A 16,663-nucleotide genomic window follows, 5' to 3' on the forward strand; every position below is an offset into this window, starting at 1 on the left:
TTGCCTTTTTCCACTTTTTGTGCTCACTGCCACTACCCTAATGAGCCATATCATCTCTAAACTAGCACAGTAATCTCTTAAGTTTCTGTTCTTTTTGATTAATTTTTATTGGAATATAGTTGATTTACAATGTGTACCACTTTCTACCGTACAGCAAAGTGAATCAGTTGTACATATACATATATCCACTCTTTTAGATTCGTTTCCCATGTAAGTTATTACAGAGTATTGTGTAGAGTTCCCCTGTGCAATACACTAGGTTCTTGATATCTATTTTATATATATTAACAGTAGTACAAGTCTCCATTCTTGCTGCACACTGCAGCTGGAAACTTCTCTAATGCTCTACTTGGACTTGTATGTCTTTTGAGTTGTATTAATGTGCCTAGCTTTATAATCACTATAAATTTGATTATTTCAGGAATATGCATAATACTGAAATATTTCTTGTACCATTTTAATAGAAAAGCTCAGGGCCCGTGTTACATTGTCCTTAAAATAGGCCTGAACCGTTAATGTAGGACACAAGACTGTGTGACCAGAGTCCTACCTAACTCTGGCCTAATTTGGCAGCATATAACTTACTGGGGACTTTCCACACCCCTCATCTTGAGCCACTGGGGACAATCCTTGGTCCTGAGAAATAAAAAAATGTTAAAGTTATACATCCACTGCCTCATACCACATGCAAAATTAATTCAAAATGAATCTTAAGACCTTAAAGTAAGAGCAAAAACTTAGAAGATAATGTAAATCTTCATGACCATGGGTTTGTTTTTTTTTTCAAAATGCAAGTTTATTGAATAAAGCTGAGAAGAGCAGTAAACAGACAAAAAAATGCATCCACCTAAATTTAAAAAATTCACGTATTTACAAAGTTCGGTAACTGTTAGGTTTCACATGCAAAAGTTAATGCACAGGAAAATGTTGGTAGTAGTGTCTGGGTGTCTTGAAATGCTGGAAGCAATGAATAGACACAAACACATCACAGTTTAGCTGTAGGTCAATTAAACGAACCTATGCGGTCCCCGCAAAGTCACACATTCTAGTTCGGGTTCCTCCTTTTAGGCACAAGCAAGTTGCCACATTCTTTGTAATGGTTCACAGTGGCCATTAATGGTGTTGATATACAGTAGCAAGTTTACATGTCCGTTTATTTACAGAACCATCCATCCCATCAGGGAAGTATGCAACATGCATCAAAGAGTAAGAACAATTTTAAAAGCTGAGGTTCTGCTTATAAAAATGTGAGTGGAGGAAAGCAAGTAGTGTCTGTGCAATATGGTGCAATATTTTGTACAGAATATTTTTGAGGCCGTGGCAGTCTATAAATTAAAACTGGTATCATTAAAAGAACTTAATGGTTGACTGCACTTTGAGCGCTCAACACATTTGGAAATGCACTGTCTACATGAGTGCAGTTTCCTAGCTAGAAGATAAAAGCATAAGCAACCAAAGAAAAAGATAAGTTATATTTGATCAAAATACAAAACCTTTTGTGTTTGAAAGAACATTAATAAAGTGAAAACACAAAATGGGAGAAAATAAATGTAGATCGTATGTCTGGTAAGAGACTTGTATCAAGAATATCTAAAGAACTCATAACTCAAAAATAAGCACCTGGTTAAAAAGTGGCAAAGGATTTAAATAGCCATTTGCACAAAGAAGATCCTTGAATCATTAATTAGACATTAGGGACATGCACGTCAAAACTACAGTGAGACGCCACTTCACACCCACTATGATGGCTAGAGGGTGCACTGCTGGTGGGAATGTAAAATGGTGCAGCCACTTTGAAAAACCACTGACCAGTTCCTCAAAATTTAAACATGGAGTTATATGACCCAGCGATACACCCAGGTATATGTCCGAGACAAAATGCATACACACAATTTGTACATGAATGTTCATAGCTTTTGAATGTTCAAAAAATGTTTTTTAATTTTTTTTTTTGGTAGACCATTTTTAAAGTCTTTTTTGAATTTGTTACAATGTTGCTCCTGCTTTATGTTTTGGTTTTTTGGTGAAGAGGCATGTGGGATCTTAACTCCTTGAGGGATCAAACGCTCATCCCCTGCATTAAAAGGTGAAGTCTTAACCACCCAACTGACGGGGAAGTCCTCATAGTATTATCGTTAATAGCCCCAGACTGGAAACTCAAATGTCCATCAACTGACGAATGAATAAGCAAGACATGTTGTAGCTATACAATGGAATGTTATTTGACAATAAAAGGGAATGAAGTTATACTATCGATACCTGCTTTAATATGGCTGAATGATGAAAACATCTGAGTGAAGCCAGATGCAAAAGACTACATATTGCATGATTCCATTTATATGAAATACCCCAAAACAGGCAAATCCATGGATACAAAAAGTAGATTGGTGATTGCCAGGGGCTGGAGGGAATGGAGAATGAAGAGAGACTGCTACTGTGCATGAAGTTTCTTTTGGACGAGGAGATGAAACTGTTCTAATGGAGAATGAAGAGAGACTGCTACTGTGCATGAAGTTTCTTTTGGACGAGGAGATGAAACTGTTCTAAAATTAGATGCTGGTGACAGTTGCACAAAACTAAAAACCCCATTTTAAAGGGGTAAATTTATGGTATGTGAATGATATTTCAAAAAAAAAATTATAAAAAATGTTACACATCTCTAACTGATTTTTATTATTGTAATCACAGGAATTGAACTACTAAAAGTAAAATTTAAAGAAAAAAAATTGGTAAGACATAAGTTGCATCTGAAATGCAACAAAACAAATACTTCAAGACCAATAACATCCATGCATGATTCTAGGCTCCCAGCCAGTCAGCCCCTAATTGGCCTGTTCCAAATGACAGAAATGAAAAGAGATCTTTGGAACAAAATTTATGGAAAAGAACTTTTCGTAGGTCACATCTCTTCCTCACTAAATCTTTAGCAGGAATGGGACTTTTAAACAGATTCATCACTTTGCTGACAAAGGTCCATATAGTCAAAGCTACGGTTTTCCCAGTAGTCAATGTATGGATGTGAGAGTTGGACCATAAAGAAGGCTGAGTGCCAAAGAATTGATGCTTTTGAACTGTGGTGTTGGAGAAGACTCTTGAGAGTCCCTCCAACTGTAAGGAGATCATACCAGTCAATCTAAAGGAAATCAACCCTAAATATTCATTGGAAGGACTGGTGCTGAAGCTGAAGCTTCAGTTCCTATACTAAATTACTCCCACACCCAGGTTTTGAGTTAATTCATTGCAATTTCGCTTCTTGCCCCATCTCACAGCTGAAACTACAATGCTCGGGCTGCCAGATCCAGGAGCCTATTTTGTGCTCTTACTCCTTCCCAGCACTGACTGGTAACTGGCCCACTCCTGAAATTCCTTTGGTTTTCGTAGTCAACCTCTCTGCTAGTTCTTCTTTACCTGTGTTCTGGCTGCCCACCCAGCCTTTAAGAGTGTAGATGCTGTAGGATTCTGTGCTTGAGCTCCGACCTCTTCTGTTCCCTGACAAAATCTCACCTTTCCTATGGTTAAAGTACCACCATCACACTGATGGTGCCACATCTATTTCTTCAATCCAGACCCTTTTCCTGAGTGCCAGGCTCATACTCCAGCTGCCTACTGGGCATCCAGAGGTCCCATGACACCTCATATTCCACAAGTTAAAATTTATCTCCCCCCTCCAAACTTGTCCACCTCTCAGGAACATCAGATAATGTCAAAGCTATGATTTTTCCAATAGTCATGTATGGATGTGAGAGTTGGACTATAAAGAAAGCTGAGCGCCAAAGAATTGATGTTTTTGAACTGTGGTGTTGAAGAAGACTCTTGAGAGTCCCTTGAGATCCAACCAGTCCATCCTAAAGGAAATCAGTCTTGAATATTCATTGGAAGGACTGATGCTGAACCTGAAACTCCAATACTTTGGCCACCTGATGTGAAGAACTGACTCACTAGAAAAAGACCCTGATGCTTGGAAAGATTGAAGACAGGAGGAGAAGGAGATGACAGAGGATGAGATGGTTGGATGGCATCACTGACTCAATGGACATGAGTTTGAGTGAGCTCCAGGAGTTGGTGATGGACAGTGAAGCCTGGCGTGCTGCAGTCCATGGGGTCGCAAAGAGTTGGACATGACTGAGCGACTGAACTGAACTCACCAGTGCTCAGATGTGTCCGAATCTGCGACCTCACTGACTATAGCCTGCCAGGCTCCTCTGTCCCTGGGATTCTCCAGGAAAGAATACTGGAGTGGGTTGCCATGCCCTCCTCCAGGGGATCTTCCTGACCCAGGGATTGAACCTGTGCCTCTTGCATCTCCTGCATTGGTAGGCAGATTCTTTACCACCTGGGATTCTAGTGCCACTGGGGAAGCCTTATGACCCACCAGACCTGCCTCCAATCTAGAGTCCTAGCTTTCATTGAATTCTTTCACCTCCTACTCTGAACAGTCACCATTGCCCTTTGGTGATAACTTGACTATCTCATTCTTCCCTGTTCTTCCCTGTTCCCCTCCCTTAGGGCAGGACCTCATCCTCTTTTATTATGACAATTTTTCTGACCTAACTGATACCAGTGAGAAGTTCCTGAAAAAATAAAGTGGATCATGTCCTACCACTTTGCTTAAAGAGATCAAAAGAACTGCTTTTGATTCTTTCCTAAGAAAACCCTAATGCTGTTTCACTTTTAGCTACTGTTCCTTCTGGCCTCCATCCCCACCTATAAGGATGTCTCTGCCACACTTGTCGTGTCCATTCCCAGGATGCAGCAAGCAAGCAATAAGTAGTTTTTGGTGTTTTTTTTGCTCCATGTGGAATCTTAGTTCCCTGATCAGGGATCAAACTTGCTCTGCTACAATAGAAAGCTTGGAGTCTTAATCACCAGATCACCTGGAAAGTCCCCAGTAAGTAGTTTTTAAACATTTTCTTTGGTTGAGTAGATGAAACAACCATGTGTATCTTTTCACTTCTAATGTTCGTAATTCCATATTCCAGGATAGGGATCAAGCCTCACTGATGGCGACATTATACCTTTTAGGATGAAAGATCAGCATTAGTCTAGTGTTCCTGCTAGGAAGATGAACTTACATAATCACCAGTTCTCCTTGGGTTTATGCTTTCTTTCAAAATCAAAATGCATTTTATGCTTTGATAAGATTGAAAAAAAAAAAAAAAGGATGTGTATTTGGGGAAAAAAACAAGCACCCTTGTCCACAGGCAAAGCCCAGGCTCTTAGCTCAAGGAATAAAGCAAGTCTATGGAAACAGGTCAGTCTCGTGTTTGCTCAGCATTTCCTGGGCGCAGTCAGGCGCTCATCTCTGTGTCCACAAGTCCTTCCTGCAAATCCACTCAGAATCCAACCTGCTCCCTGGTGCATGTGACAGACTGGTTTTATGTCACCAGCGAGATGGATTAATGATTTCAGCAAAAAGCTGGCATGTTCAAGAGATTTAATTTTTTTTTTTTATGTAACAGTTTTAACCAAAGCTCTACTAGGACACAGCGGAAGCTGAGTTTCACAGGAGAACCAACTTACTAATAGCCAATCACTAAGTAGCAGGGAGGGCAAAGCCTTGCTGTTGGTGTCACGACAGCCCAAAGGGGTGGGAAGTGGGTTGGCACAAGCCTCGGTATCAATATTAGGTCGGGAAACTCAGCCAGGCCAGCCATGCCCTCCTCACAGCACCGGCTCGAAGCAGCAGACCAACTCAATGGTTAAGCCTGGGGGTATCTGCCCTGCTGCAGGTCCCTGGAAGGCAGCTTGCAGCATAGCAGACATTCACAGGATGCCTTATTTTTCAAGACTCATTTTGTTTTTGTTTTGCTTGGTGGTTCTTGTGGAGAGCAGAAAGCCCAAGAAGAGGAGATGGACAGGGCAGCTGGAAACGTCCAAGCCAAGGTAAAGCCACGGGCAGGATGGGAGGGAGGTCACTGCAGGTGGCAGCTGCACTCGGTGGGACAGCTTCCGGGAGGGCTGGGGGTCAGGCCGTCCGTCCTCCTGGAATCTCCTTTCCAGTCGGAGGGAGATGGGCCTCTCACTGGGCTCAAATACACTATCGTGTCACCAGGCGTGAGTGACCAGGCTGGGCCTTTCATTCTGATGTTTGTGTTCCTTCAAAGCATTCCGATTTAAGGCAGGTAGCTGAAGACTTAGTGGGTAAAGCATCTTTGTACTTCTCAGACTGTGCTGCTTTGATTCTCGGGATTACATCCTGTAGGGACCATAAATGGCTTGCTAAGTAATTACCTCAACAATTTTTTTTGAGGGGAACGGTATATAGGAATTTAGTTTGAATTATGAAGAAAACATGTAACTGAGAGTTGTTTTCCTTAAATTATTTGATTGGTAACAGTTTTATAATGGTTTCGGGTATCATTTCACTGTTTTGAATCTTAGAAAAGGTGTTTGAAATTTGCTGCTGCTGCTGCTGCTAAGTTGCTTCAGTCGTGTCCGACTCTGTGTGACTGCATAGAGGGCAGCCCAACAGGCTCCCCCGTCCCTGGGATTCTCCAGGCAAGAACACTGGAGTGGGTTGCCATTTCCTTCTCCAATGCATGAAAGTGAAAAGTGAAAGTGAAGTCGCTCTGTCGTGCCGGAATCTTCGAGACCCTGTGGACTGCAGCCTACCAGGCTCCTCCGTCCATGGGATTTTCCTAGCTTAACAGAAATATTTGTGTGGACAACAGAGAAGGCAATTTTGTGATGTAAGGGAAACATTCCAAGAAAAACTGGTTAGGCCCAGAATGTGCACATATCAAGTTCCTTGATATGCGTTTTGAACTGATACACCAAGCACGATACTCTAGGTCTGTTCAGCACAAAGGAAAGATCAAACAGCTAAGATGTCCACATCATGTGTGAGGTGTTACACACCTGTTTTCCACCCTACTAGGCACTGTGTGAACTAGTGATTATGAATATAAGCTAATATCTTGAGGTACATTTTCTAGGCCAGTGGTCTCCTTTTTAAAAAATGTTTTTCATCACATCAGCTTTCAGATTTTAGTTTCCCAACCAGGGACTGAACCTGGGCCCTTGGCAGTGAGATCACAGAGTCCTAAACACTGGACTACTAGGGCATTCCCTAGTTTCCCTTTCTAATCATATACCACTATCAGTGACAATTTTTTGAAACTGTACTTCCAGTATGTATGTGTGTGTGTGTGTGTGTGTATGCACAAATTGCATACATGTACTATTATAAATATGTATATTAAAGCTTGATAGCTTTGTTTTCAGATAAAAACTAATTGTAAATAATAGTTACAGTCTCTATTTCCTGCAACCCAGTGGACTATCTTGAGCCCACCACGTGTGCCCCTACTTTAGAGACTGCTGCTCTGGGAGACGTGAAGACTCTGTGGAGTCTAATACCACTCAGTCAGAAAGCAACCAGATACAAATTGACCAGGATGATGGAAAAGAAGCAGCACTCTTGAGGGCTCATTCTGGTAACACATAACCTCAGGATCCAAGGCTGTTGAACTGCAGGAACCTCAGAGGTCACTGGATCCAGCAATTCCCCTGAGTTCTAATTCTGTAAATGTGAATAGGTGTATGAAAAAGAGGCTCCAGGGTCAGAGAAGCTTGGGAAATCCTGGTTTAGACCATTTTAAACAGGTACTTTTACTATGTAAATAGACACTGTGTATTTGAAGAGGGGGATAAATTACACAGAGGTTATCCAAAAAAAAAACACACCACTTTTTTTTGGACTATCTTGTGGGTTTCATATTCCGCAGAGAACACATGGGGAAACACTGCCTCATTTTACAGAGGCCAAGACGTCAGCCTGAGTAACTCATGCAGTTGCTAGTGGCTTGTCGGGACCAGGTCCTAGGACCCTGACTTATTCAGATTGGAAGGAAAGCTTCGTCTGAACCTGTCTATTCTCTTCAGTGGTGCTGGGTTCAGCACGAGCCCCTCTGGGACCCTCAGGGATTCCACTCTGCAACCTGGGCAATTACAGTATCTCTGTCCCTCCTCAGAAGACCCACAGTCTCATTCCCAGACACCTGCTTGAGCTTGTGGACAGACTGAATTTATTTAAAAAAATTTTTTTAAACTGTAGTATAGTTGATTTTCAGTATTATATTAGTTTTAGGTATAGAGCATACAGATTCAAAAATTTTATAGGTTATACTCCATTTATAGTTATTATAAAATATTGGCTATATTCTCTGTGCTGTACAATATACCCTTGTAGCTTATTTACTTTATACATAGTAGTTTGTACCTCGTATGCCCCTACCCCTCTCTTATCCCTTCCCCTTCCCTCTCCCCACTCCTAATCACTAGTTTATTCTCTATATCTGTGAGTCTATTTTTTTTGTTATATTCACTAGTTTGTTTTATTTTTTATATTTTGTATTTGTCTTTCTCTTATTAATATTTCACTTAGCATAATATCCTCCTTTATTCCAACTTCTCCCTGCCGTTTTGCCATGCATGTTGTTGCCAATGGCAAAATTTCATTCTTCTTTTTATGACTGAGTACTGTTCCATTGTAATATATACCACATCTTCTTTATTCATTTGTTATGGACACTGAGGTTGCTTCCACATCTTGACCGTTGTAAACAATGCTGCTATGAACACTGGGGTGCATGTATCTTTTCAAATTAGTGTTTTTGGTTTCTTCCACCCAGAGTGAAACTGCTGGATCATATGGTAATTCTAGTTTTAATTTTTTGAGGAAACTCCATACTGTTTATTGATGAATTAAATCTGACCCTTAGGAATGAGAACTTCTTGAAATCTATCCCATAAGGTGGTAATGTGGGTGAAAAGATGAACATACATCATTCAAAGAATATAAAATCATTATTGAGCAGAAACCGGGAGAAACAATAGAGAAAAGTCGTATCAGGAAATATGGTTCCAGGCCTTTCTGCAATCCACCAGGCCATGTGCACACTCAGACAATCACAGAGTTACGTCTGTGTGTGAAAAATTTCAGCCAAATATTTGACGAAAAAGTACTTTCATTATTGACACAAGAGTTAAGCTATACTGATAAATAGGAATAAAATGACCTGACCCTTTCTCCTTACTGTCGTAGAGCATTTCATCTCTGTGGAATAGCTCTTTCTCTTAGATGTCCCATTCACACAGACACACATACACACACACCCCACACACTTGGTCTCACATACAGTCATACATTCACATGTAACACATATGGTCACACTCACACATACTGTCACACACACGGACCTCTTCCAACCTGTCAACCTTCCCTGTGTCACTCCAGCCAACACACCCTCACAAAACAATTATTCTGTCCAGCAGCAGCTTTTTCAAAACTGCTTCCAGTTTTCTGACCCTTTGTGTCCCTTTTTACTGACTCACTGCCAAGGGAGCCTGTTTGCTCTTGGCTCTCTGTTTTGTTCTGTTCTTCCGGCCTCTCAGCCTCCCAGCTTTATTCCAACTTCTTCCCATCCTGCTGCCTAAGGTGGCCCCCTGAGCACATGACTGCTTCCCTGCCAAGAGAGGCCCTTCTCTCTTGAGATCTGAAAATACAACAAGACCTGGGAGTTTGGGCTCTGTCCTGATCACACTGTCTGGCCTCTCCTGGTCCCAAAGCCTGGGGTCCCCTTTCATTTTTCCTTCCCATTTGCTGCCCCCTTGCTTCGCCTGCACTTGACCACCCTCCTCTCTGTTTGCATCATGGCTCCAAGGCTGGACCCTTCTCTCTCTCTCTCCCCAGTGACCCTGCCCCTTCCCAGGGGTCTGTGGGGTTGGGAAGTCAGGGAAAACCAGGTTGGGGACCTGCTTCTGCTGCTTGCTGGTTGTGTGGCCATGTTTCCTGATCTTTCTGAACCTCATTTCTCCAAATAGAATGAGGGGGTGACCGCAGCTTGGGGCCTGTGAAAGGAGGGGTAACTCAAGGGGGTGTGGTCATTATGACTGCTGTTATGATTGCAGCAAATAACCCTCAAAACGATGGCACTTGCCCTGCTTCTCAAGGTGGAGTGAACACATTTTTCTTCTCTCCCCCTTTCACTGGATTTGAGGTTCTGTGAAGATTCCCAGCCTCGCAGCTGAGGCCCAACATACTGCCCCTGGAGTCTGGAATGGGAGGGCTTGGGCATTTGAACTAGGGTGGGCACCCATTGTGAAGGATGGATGCAGGGCGTCCAGCTCACACAAACAGCCCAAGCCTTGGGGTATCAGCAGCCTGAGTTTTCAAATGACTGGACCTTTAAGAAAAATATTCCAGCTCCTCTGAACTGCACTGGGATGTCAATCTCCCTCTCCCCAGCATGCTGGCATATGAGGACTTCCGCTGCCCTAATCCGCCCCTCCAGAGAAACTGTGCTGACCCGGAGGGATTTGCTCCCTGCGAGGCAGGGGGGGCAGCGAGCTGGCTGCCCTCACAATTTAATGTCCGTGATGGGCTAAGCCCTCAGGCTGAGCTCTGCCTCCCACCATCCTGGGATGTCTTTGCTTAGGCTTCTGAACAGCTTCCCAGGGGCTGCCGCGCAGGGAACCATGCCTGGTCCCGCTCAGCTTCTTGGGGAAGAGACCCAGGAGGGCGGCAGGTCCTTGAAATGACCTCTCTGTGACCACACAAGCTGCTAGGGAACTGACTGAGGTCCCACCTTCCAGCTAAAGGACAGGAAGAGACCACTGGCCTCTCCTCAGAGCGTGCAGCTGCAGCCGCCTTGTCCAAAAGCAAATTTGACAAGGCTTCTTCCTCCAGCACCCTTCCATGTTTTCCTTCAGCCTTTGGTTAGAGATAAAATTCTTCACAGCATCTTCAAGGCTCTCCCTGGCTGAGCTCTGCAACCTCAGTCTGTCCGTTTCATCCTCACCCCTCCTACCCTTTCTCCAGTTTCATATAATGGCCCACCCTTACTTCAGCTGGGTCACCTTGTACTTAGAAGTTCTCAAACTGTGGACATGTTGAGTTGAAAAGCCTATAGGATACCCAGCTGGGAATAACTAGTTAGTAGGATACAAAGGTCCGGGGCAAGGGACATGGGTCTCGGAATCATCAGTAAGTGAATGCCAGCTGAAGCCATTGCTTCACACACAGAGAGTGTTGAAAGGGAGAGAAGGTGGCTGAGACAGGGCCCTGAGGAAACTGGCATGAAAAGAAGGGGCTGAGGAGGGGAAAAAACTGCAGTGGAGGTGGGAGGAGGGCCAAGCGCTCTGTCCTGGAAGACAAGGTTTCCAGCAGAGGCTGGTCCTCCCTGACCTTCGGCAAGGGCACCTGTAGGGCCTCGGCTCAGACCCAAGTGGGGAAGAAGCACCTGGGACTGAGGAAGTGGCTGCAGCTCTTTGGGAAAATTATTTACTTATTAGGAGGAGGGAGAGATGATTTTTTAAAAAAAGAAACATTCAAAGGAGAGTATAACTACCACCATAGTGCCACCTTCCCTTTCCAGTGAATTTTGCATGAGGAGGTTATGGGGTCTGGACAGATCTTCTTTGTTTTGGTTCAAGGTGAGAGAGACTAGAATTCAGTTTGAATGCTGATGAGAATTAGCAGTGAGAAGGGGAGAAGGGGAGGAAGTTGGGCAAGGGTGTTTGAGGGCAGAGTTCAAAGGGCTCAGGGAGAAGGAGGGTTCAGTTTGAATGCTAATGAGAATTAGCAGTGAGAAGGGGAGAAGGGGAGGAAGTTGGGCCAGGGTGTTTGAGGGCAGAGTTCAAAGGGCTCAGGGAGAAGGAGGGCCAGGCACCTCTGCTGAGCCCCCAGGGACCTCCAGAACCTACAAGGCCAAAGGAAGTGAAAACACTGCTACTGCTCCTGCTTTCTGAGTTGCCGCCGCCCTAGTTGCACTTTCTACCTGGTGTCTCGCAGGCGTCTGGAAATCAAGATGGCTCCTAAGAATCTGATGCTCCATCATCTCCACAAACATGCCACTCCCCCAGTTTTTATCATCTTAGCGAATGTTTCCACCATTCACCCAGGTGCTCGTCATAAACCTGGGCCATCCTTGCCTCTCTGTTTCCCCCATCCCCATCCCCAAGCCCTCAGCAAGGTCTTTCTGCCTCCCTCAAATCTGATCAGTTCTCTACACCCTCACTGTTCACCACCCTAACCCAGGTACCATGTTGTCTCAGCAAAAGCCTTCTGCTTCTCTGCCCTTCCACCATCTCTTCTACCTGAGTGATCTTCTCAGGTATTAATCCAGACCTTGTGACTCCCCTGCTCAGAACTGCCATGGGTTTCCCCTCTCAGTGTCGTATATCTGAGGGCCTCAGACCTAGCCCCTGGCCTTGTCTCCCACCTCCTTTCGTACTGCTCTCCTCCTCCTCGTTCTCCACCCACTGGTCTTCTTACTGTTCCACCCACAAGACTCACCTCAGGATGTTTGCACTTGCTGGTCCCTCTCTCAGGATGCACTTTCTTCAGCTCCTCTCACAGCTCACCTTCTCTCCAGGGCTCACAAGGCTTCCTTGACCACCCTCTACCCCAACCCATCTCTCTCTTCTTCCTTACTCTGCTTTATTATATTTTTATGGCACTTAATTTCTGAAGTCATATTATTTCTCTCTCCATTTGTTTACTGTCTATTTATCAACTCTGTGAGGGGAATGAGTGTCTGTCCTCCCATGACTGGAGTGAGGAGTCTTTGGACAGAGTAAATGCTCCATAGGAATGTGCTGAGAAAATAAATTTTAGTCCAGGAATCAAAGAATCGTGCAACAAGAGAGCAGGATGGCTGTCCATATTGTCCAGACAAAGACATTTTCCTCTACCTGCTAGGTTCTTCTGGCTAGTGTAGGAATCAAATTGATGTGAGAGAACTTAACAGGAGAAGATCAAACAAAAGTTCAATAATCTGTATCCATGGGAGAGACACAGGAAAAATGAGGAATTCTCCCAAATGGCCAAGCCCTCACATTAAATACCATCTTCAGCTAAAGACGAAGGAGGATGTTGGAGGTAGTGGTTTAGGACTTCAGTCAGGAGGAAGGCAATTCTCATGAAGACGGAAAAAGAAATGTTTGGTAAAGCAATGGTGTGCCAGGCTGTGCAGGCAATGGGACATGGTGGATGCTGATCTCCAGGCCCTGCAGAGTTTCTCCACCACCCCTACTCTCTATTCTTTGCAGACATCTCTGGTGACAGCTCTATTCCAGGAACAGACCCTCTGTGCAAATTCTTTTAAGCGTGCTGCATGCTAAGTCGCTTCAATTGTGTCTGACTCTTGGCGACCCCATCAACTGCAGCCCACCAGGCTCTTCTGTCCATGGGATATTCTAGACAAGAATACTGGAGGGGGTTGCCATTCCCTTGACCTCCCATCAAATAATACCATCTGGGCAGAGCTGAGAGAATGAAATTTAAGGATTTCATAGGAAGATGTCTCAAAGAACAGGACCCCGAGACAGGGAATATGTCACTCTTCTCTTACAGAATTTAAACAGGAAATATGCTTGTTTCTCTAAAAAGTCAATGAAGTGTGATAAGAACACGGAGAGTAAATAGGGGTGTATATAAATGAACAACAGACATTGAAAAACAGAGTCTCTTCCTTGATTTCTAAAACCCTTCACTAATACATTACAGATAGTATTATAGTAACACTGATTTCTTATAAGGTTATTTCCTTCCATCAATAATTAAATCTCAGGGAGTTTCCTGGTGGCCTAGTGGTGAGGATTCTGGGTTTTCACTGCTGGGGCCCACTTTCCATCCCTATTGGGGAACTTTGAAACCCTGTAAGCCTCACAGTATGGCCATTAAAAAAAAAAAAAAAAGAATTAAAACTCACATTCCATCAGACCCGAACATTCAAATAACCTGCTTGCTTGCCTTCCTTCCTTCCTCTCCATTTTATTCTCCCTCTCCTCTTATTATGTCTCCTGTTTAGTGATCATCCTGTAAGTAGAATACTGCTTTGGAATATTTGGAACTTGACTGCTTTAGGATTATGTGTGGTTGTGGTGGGGAAAAAGATATGGAAAGAACGAGTGTGAGTGAGGAGAGAATCACTCCTTTGTCCTCTGGGTTAGAGGAAGGACAGGGAAGCGGGGTCTGCCGTCCTGGACTCCAACCCGCCTCCCTCACCACCTGGCTGGACGGTTCGAGCAATTCTGTGCCCAGCTGTGGCCTCGATGCCCGCTGGCTGTGAACGGTCTGTTCTCCCAAGGGTTGAAGCTCTCTGCGCCAGGGTGGCTTCTGTAGACAGCTGCCAACTGGACTGATGTGAGGAACATCAGGTCTGGCTAGGATCAAACCAGCCTGTTAAAACTTTAACCATATTTGTCTCAGAATTTTACTTATCACAAAACCAATATTATAACAACATCGAAGAAATTTCTGTAAGTTAATTAATTTATTTAATTAATTCTTGGCTGCACTGGGTCTTGGCCGCTGCAAGCATGCTTTCTCTAGTTGCAGCAAGCAGGTGGTACTCTCCCTTGAGCCTCGCTGGGGTGGTTTCTCTTGTTGTTGAGCACTGCCTCTGGGACACGGGCTTTAATAGTTGTGGTGCATGGGCTTAGTTGCTCTCCAGGTCAACCACTGGACCACCAGGGAAATTCCTAAAGAAATAATTCAAAAGAAAAAAAAAAAAACCATCATAAACCATTCAACCCAAGCATTGGTCATCCAATCATGACTTTTGGCAAGACAAATTAGGAGCTTGCCAAGGTAGAATGGGGTCCTGTCTGGGAGGGATCTGTTTTAGAAGCCTCTGGAAGGGCCAGGTCGTCAGGTCAGCCTGTTGGTGAGGGCCTGGGGTGCTGGTGGCAAGCGGGGATGGGGGAGCAAGGATCCTTTATCTCTCAACCTCCCTTCAGGGGAGAAAGAGACAGTAAGATGGGGGAAAAGTGTCTAACAGGTAGATCCTGCAGAAAGTAATCTCCCCAAATCATCTCGCACAATGCCTCGGTGGGAGGATGGAAAACATTTCTTGCCTGTCTTTGCAGTCACCTGTATAAGAAGAACCCTGATATGACCAAAATCCGACATGGAAAACCTCAGCCACTTCTCAGAGTGGATGATCATGATTTCACCATGAGGCCCGCTTTTGGAGGTAAGATGTGTCCCCCCCACCTTCAGCCCTTTGGGGCCTGATTCCAGGACTGCCTTCTGCTGCGGTTCCATCGGGTTCCCTCAGGCACAGCCCTCCTTCCCGGGGGGCCTTGAGTTTCCCAGTCACGGTCAGCATAGCCCAACTCACTAATTATCCCCTGGAGCAAAGCGATGGAAGGAAGTGAGTGTTGAGAAGAGGGGTTGGAGACGATGGAGCTGTTTACATTCTCAAAGGCCTAGCCCTGCTGCTGCCAACTTGCCTTTCTTAAAAGATTAAGAGCAGGCAGGAAGTTTTGCACAGAAAAATGACTCTGTTCTCTGCTGCCCCTTGCCTGGCTGGGAATTTGGGTTTCTGAGGGGGCCACCTGCTTGCAACCATTTAACTCCTTGCAGGAACTTCCCTGGTGGTCCAGTGGTTAAGACTCCACACTCCCAGTGCAGAGGGAGTGGGCTCAGTCCCTGGTTGGGAAGCTAAGATCCCGTATGCTGCACAGTGTGGCCAAAAAAAAAAAAAAAAAGATCTTAAAAAAAGAAAACCCAAAAAACAATTTAACCCCCTGCAAAGCCGCCTTGCAGACTTGACCCCAAAAGAGTTTCCCTGCTCTGGGGGGTCCAGCAGGGGTGGCATGGATGGTGGCTGCCCCTCTCAGGAACTGGAGAAAAAGGCCACGGGGAGAGAGGAGCCCAGACGGGGCCAGCCATCTGCACCGACAAGGCAGGGGGGAAGGATGGGACTCACAGGATGCATGAGACACAGGCCCAGGCACCCCTAGTGCAGGTGGGGAAACTGAGGCCCAGAGCATGGCAGCTGATGCACCCTGGCCAGAGAGACCCTGGCAGGCTGGTCTCTATTCCCCTTTATCTTGCTCTTGAAGTTCTCTCAGGTGCCAGCGTCCTCTTGGGGCAGCAGGAAGGAGCAGGAGTGACTTGTGAGCAAGCCACCGACCCTCTGCTTGTGGTTTGTGAAGTGGGGAAAGTAATCCCTCCATCTGTGGGGGCTGTCAGGATTAAACGAGATGATGTATGTAAAGCCCCCAGCACCTATGGGTTCACAGCCCCTTAGAAAAAGCCAGCTGTCAGGCCTCCCTCTTGTGTGACTGTTAGGGGATTAGCATGTTAATCTATCCCAGGGGCCTTTGCATTTTCAAAGCCTCTCGCTCAGTTCCCTGACACTTGCCAAGCAGAAGGAGAAAGCAGGCGACCGATGACAGTCCCTGCCTCTTCCTGCTGGGACAGAAAGCTGCTCAGCCAGGCATCCAGCTGCCCTTGAGGGGTAATGCCACCAGAGAATTTAATGAACTTCAGTAACATTTTCCTGAGTAAGCAGCTCTAAAATTAGCTGGATGTGCTCCAGGAGGTCCAAGCGAGATGGTATCCTATAAGCAGAAAGCTCCTCTTTGTTTCTCTTCTAGAGCAGGGGTCCCCAACCTCTAGGGTCTAATGCCTGATGATCTGAGGTGGAGCTGATGGCATAATAATAGAAATGAAGTGCACAATAAGTGTAATGTGTTTGAATCATCCAGAAACCTCCCCTGTCCGTGGAAAAATTATCTCCTATGAAAGCAGTATCTGGTGCCAAGGTGGCCGGGGACCGCTATTCTAGAGGATGAGCTAAGAAGCAGAGGGTCAGATGACTGGGACAAGGTTGCCAAACAATAGCATTAATGCCAACGAACAATTCCT

The 16,663-nt window shown here is 44.9% G+C and overlaps 1 protein-coding gene across 1 annotated transcript in view; it reads left to right on the forward strand.

The window, feature by feature from the left end:
* Window positions 1-3,714: 3,714 nt before the first annotated feature.
* The window catches only part of GABRR2 (gamma-aminobutyric acid type A receptor subunit rho2), a 44,018-nt gene continuing 31,069 nt past the window's right edge, over window positions 3,715-16,663 (forward strand). Inside the window, exons 1-2 of the mRNA XM_061427832.1 lie at window positions 3,715-5,883; window positions 14,875-14,981. Of these exons, the coding sequence (XP_061283816.1) occupies window positions 5,696-5,883; window positions 14,875-14,981 (295 nt within the window). The 5' untranslated portion in view covers window positions 3,715-5,695. The remainder of the gene's footprint in view (window positions 5,884-14,874; window positions 14,982-16,663) is intronic.

Source organism: Bos javanicus, chromosome 9 (assembly GCF_032452875.1).
Source record: "Bos javanicus breed banteng chromosome 9, ARS-OSU_banteng_1.0, whole genome shotgun sequence".
Classification (NCBI taxonomy): Eukaryota; Metazoa; Chordata; class Mammalia; order Artiodactyla; family Bovidae; genus Bos; species Bos javanicus.